Genomic DNA, 3,958 nt, shown 5'->3' with positions numbered 1-3,958 from the left:
ACAAGAGGGAGCTTTTGCATGATCTTCATCAAGAAAAAGTATAAACCCCTTTATTTATTCCATTTAATTGGTTTTAGTTTTAGCCTATAAACTGTGTACAAATTCCTTTCTTGCAAAAACTTTTCATATATTTTTTTTAAGAAATATATTTTTCTAATAACAGGCACTTGTTAATAATTAAGAAATAGAAAAATCCTTTTTTATTCTTAATAATAAGTTTTCCTTCTAACAAAAGAGTTTATTATGTATAAATGATTAAGCAAACCAATGCATAATTAAGTACCTAATAAAATACTTCTATCAGCAGAATACTTGTTCATCTATTTTTATTTGTATTCATCTTTACATATTTTATATATAACAAATGAAAGAAAATACATAAATTAAACATGCGTAAACCGAAAAAAAAAAAAAACCATATTTTTCTTGGCGCCAATGGCATCTTCAGTTAATTCAGTTCATAAAGTTTCATGTCATCCTATAGTGCTAATTATATATCTGTAATTCCCCTTCAAATAAAAAGGGGGGAAAAGGTGAGAAAAATTTACATGTCTACAAAAGTTTTTTGGTAAACGAAACAGATCCAGAAGTTTCTTTTCTGATTTTTCTTTTTTCGGAGATTAGCTTTCTCTATTGTGCCGGCAAGGACTCGTGCCGCCACGACTCAGTGAAATCGACCGAGTCATAATATACATCAGAGTGATCGAAAAGGCCATCAAAAGCTACGTAATCAGTGTTGCTCTCATAAGCAAACCCGTTTTCAAAACCAAGCGAGTCGTAACTCGGGATCCGATCCTCAAATTCCCATAACTCGCCTATTCCGGACGAGTCAGACGAAACACGTACCAACTCAGCCGCAGCGTCCTCTCCGTTCTCCTCCAGCACCACCAAGGAGTTCCCCGGCGGCGGAAGGCCAAGCTCGTCGTCAGAAGCCTCCTGAAGGTAACCGATCTGAGGCTGAGACTCGCCGGAATCTGACGTCACAGGGAACGGAGCTGGCGAGGAAGACGCGGAAATCTCCTCTTGCAAGCTCCTCATGACGGAGTCAAGATCCTGAGTGGAAGGCGCTTCGTCGGCGTCGTTGAAGAACTCGAGTAAATCGTCCCTGAGTCGCTTCGCCTCGGGCGATTCCAGCACTGAGTCGTCCGAGTCACAACGGACCCTCTTTTTGCCACTCGTATCTTCCATAATAGTAATAAAATAAGAAGCCCAAAACGGTAGCGTTTTAGAACCAATAAGAAATATGAACTAAATAAACTTTAGCTGCCTATCTGGTGGTGTTTGAAAGAGGGTTGACACGGTGCATTGCGTTGTGGTGGCGATGAGATCTGAGAGGGGCTTATATATAATGGGGACAATAGAGAGAGAAAAAGCAAGAGAGAGATAGGAAGACCTGTAAAGAAAAGTTGAGTGAAGAGTTGTAATGATGCTGACGCGACGCAGGCGCGTGGGGACCAAATTCTTGGCCCACCAGGCCATCACACACATTGATTTGCCTTTTTGTACCCATGTTTCTCATTTCTGGTTTCCTCCGGTGACAAATTAATAAATAAAATTTAAAGAAAATGGTGGCTACTTTTTTCCATTTTTAAAGCATTAAGTTGGGTTGAATTCGAAGTTGGAGTCCGGACCATTGGCGTTGAGTAATTATTATTAGACTATTTGTTAAAACCTAAACTATAATTGTATATTTTATTATTGTATTCTCATTTGCATGATACTTCTTTTCTTTTTAAATTGAAAATTTAAAGTAAAAATAATTTTTTACCAATTTTGTTAAGAAATTAATTTTTTAACTATCAATCAATTTTTATTAAGAAAATAAAGAAAAGAATAAATGTTAAATAATTGTTAGATAAAAAAAATTCTTACTTGATATGAGATGTAGAAAATTATTTTGAAATATTATTTTTTTATATATTTACTAGTGTATGAACCCGTGCTCAGCACGGAAAAATTTATAAAAGTAAAAAAAAATTATATGTTTAGATATTTTAAAAAAAAACATAAAATAATTATTATGTTAAGAAATTTATAAAATTATTCTCAAAATTAAAGTTTAATTCAAAAATAGTGAGTAATAATTATTTTACACTTTTTTTAAGTAAAATAATTATACATTGGTACAGAATTTAAAATAAAATTAAAATATTTATATTAAAATCTTATTTTTTCAAAGACTTCTCCATAAACAACATTGATAGTTAAATTTATAGACATTCCTACGTGATTCATAAGTAAAACTTTTAAATATCTCTTACTCTTAACTCTTGAAAGTGCCACATATAGTTGGCCATGTGTAAAAACTGGTTTGGGCAAGTACAATCTAACATGAGATAAAGTTTGTCCCTGAGACTTATTAATTATCATGGTAAACGATACTATTATGAAAAACTGTCTTCGTTGGAATCTAACTGGGACGGTTTCATTTGTTGGTACCATATTCATTTTTGGAGTCAAAGCAATATGACCAACATTGTTATCCGTTAAGACTTCACATTCTATGACATGATTTCCAAGCTTCCTAACTTGTAGCCATGTACCATTACAAATACCACTGGATTGGTCAATATTCCTCAGTAACATCACCGGATCACCAACCTTGAGTATTAATTTATATGGAGGCAAACCAGAGCAATTTATGCTATTCAGTAATTCAAGATCTAAATTTTGTGCAGACATCCGATTTTATCCCTAGTGTATGTTCCCGTGTCCTACACGGGATAATACATAAAATTATATAAAATTTTTGTTAAAATTTAAATAAAAAATATATAGTAATTATTATTATAATATTTTACAACTTAAAATTATTAAAAATAATTAATATTTATTTTAATCAATTTAAATTTATTGAATGGTCATTTCATTTGCCCGCTTAAGCAAGTATTTGGAGTTCGAATCTCGCCTTGTGTATCACAATCCATTAGTTAGCGACAGACCCTTAATAAATAGAACATCAATATGTGGTGGATTAATTCTCGACTTGCCAAGTTAAAAAATCTGTAGAAAAAATTGTATTTGTCTTTAAAATAGATTAATTTTCATTAATAGAAATACTTATGAATTTTTGTCTTTGTTGAAATTTTCTTGGGACAATTTTATTTATTACTATCGTATTCATTCTTGAAATCAAAACAATATGATCAACATTGTTACTTGTTAAAACTTCACATTTTATGAAATAATTTTTAAATTTTCAAATTCATAAACTTATGTCATTACAAAGTTATTAAATCGATTAATATTTTTTGGAAATATGGTGTATCGAAACACCATCGTTGAGTATTAGTTAGTGTGAAAAGAAACCGATAACAACTTTTGTTATTCAATATAAATTTATTCTATTGAAAAATAAATTAATATTTTCTAAACTTGTAAATACATTTTCTTCTAATTTCTTACACCATTTTATTGCCAATATTTACTATTAAAAATAACAAATGACCATACTATCTTACAATATATATGTACAAAGTAATTTCTTATCTTAAAATTAATTTTGGTTAGTGAGATAAAATGTAAAATATTTTTTTATTTTCTTACTCAAATTTAAATTTAAATTTAGAATTGATTAACACTCATCATTTTTTAATTTCAATAAAATAAATTGGTTAGATGCAAAATATTCATCATTAATAATTTCAATCATTTAAATTTTAATTACCAAAAATTAGATTAAAAATTAATTATAAACTTAATAATCGATTATATATATATATATATATATATATATATATATATATATATATATATATATATTAGTACGTAAATAATAATATCTAATGTATTGATTATTTATTTTTTTGACAGAATTAATATATAATCTATTGAGGATTGATTTATTATCCAATTTTTTTATAAATTTTGTAATATGTGAAAATAGTAATCTTATTTTTATTATTATTTAATAAATTCTTCTTAATTTTTTAATTATGTAATTAACTTAATTAATAAT

The 3,958-nt window shown here is 28.9% G+C and overlaps 1 protein-coding gene across 1 annotated transcript; it reads right to left on the bottom strand.

Moving 5' to 3' along the window:
• Window positions 1-406: 406 nt before the first annotated feature.
• On the bottom strand, window positions 407-1,334 carry LOC130951449 (uncharacterized). Its single transcript, XM_057880098.1, has one exon. It carries the CDS (start codon window positions 1,186-1,188, stop codon window positions 631-633), a length of 558 nt encoding a protein of 185 aa, XP_057736081.1. The 5' UTR covers window positions 1,189-1,334; the 3' UTR covers window positions 407-630.
• Between the last annotated feature and the right edge of the window lie 2,624 nt (window positions 1,335-3,958).

Source organism: Arachis stenosperma, chromosome 9 (genome assembly GCF_014773155.1).
Source record: "Arachis stenosperma cultivar V10309 chromosome 9, arast.V10309.gnm1.PFL2, whole genome shotgun sequence".
NCBI classification, from domain to species: Eukaryota; Viridiplantae; Streptophyta; class Magnoliopsida; order Fabales; family Fabaceae; genus Arachis; species Arachis stenosperma.
This window is presented reverse-complemented; position numbering and strand designations above follow the sequence as displayed.

Bases quoted from the DNA above. Each gene is read 5' to 3' on its own strand.
- LOC130951449 (XM_057880098.1), bottom strand. From the start codon at position 1,188: ATGGAAGATACGAGTGGCAAAAAGAGGGTCCGTTGTGACTCGGACGAC.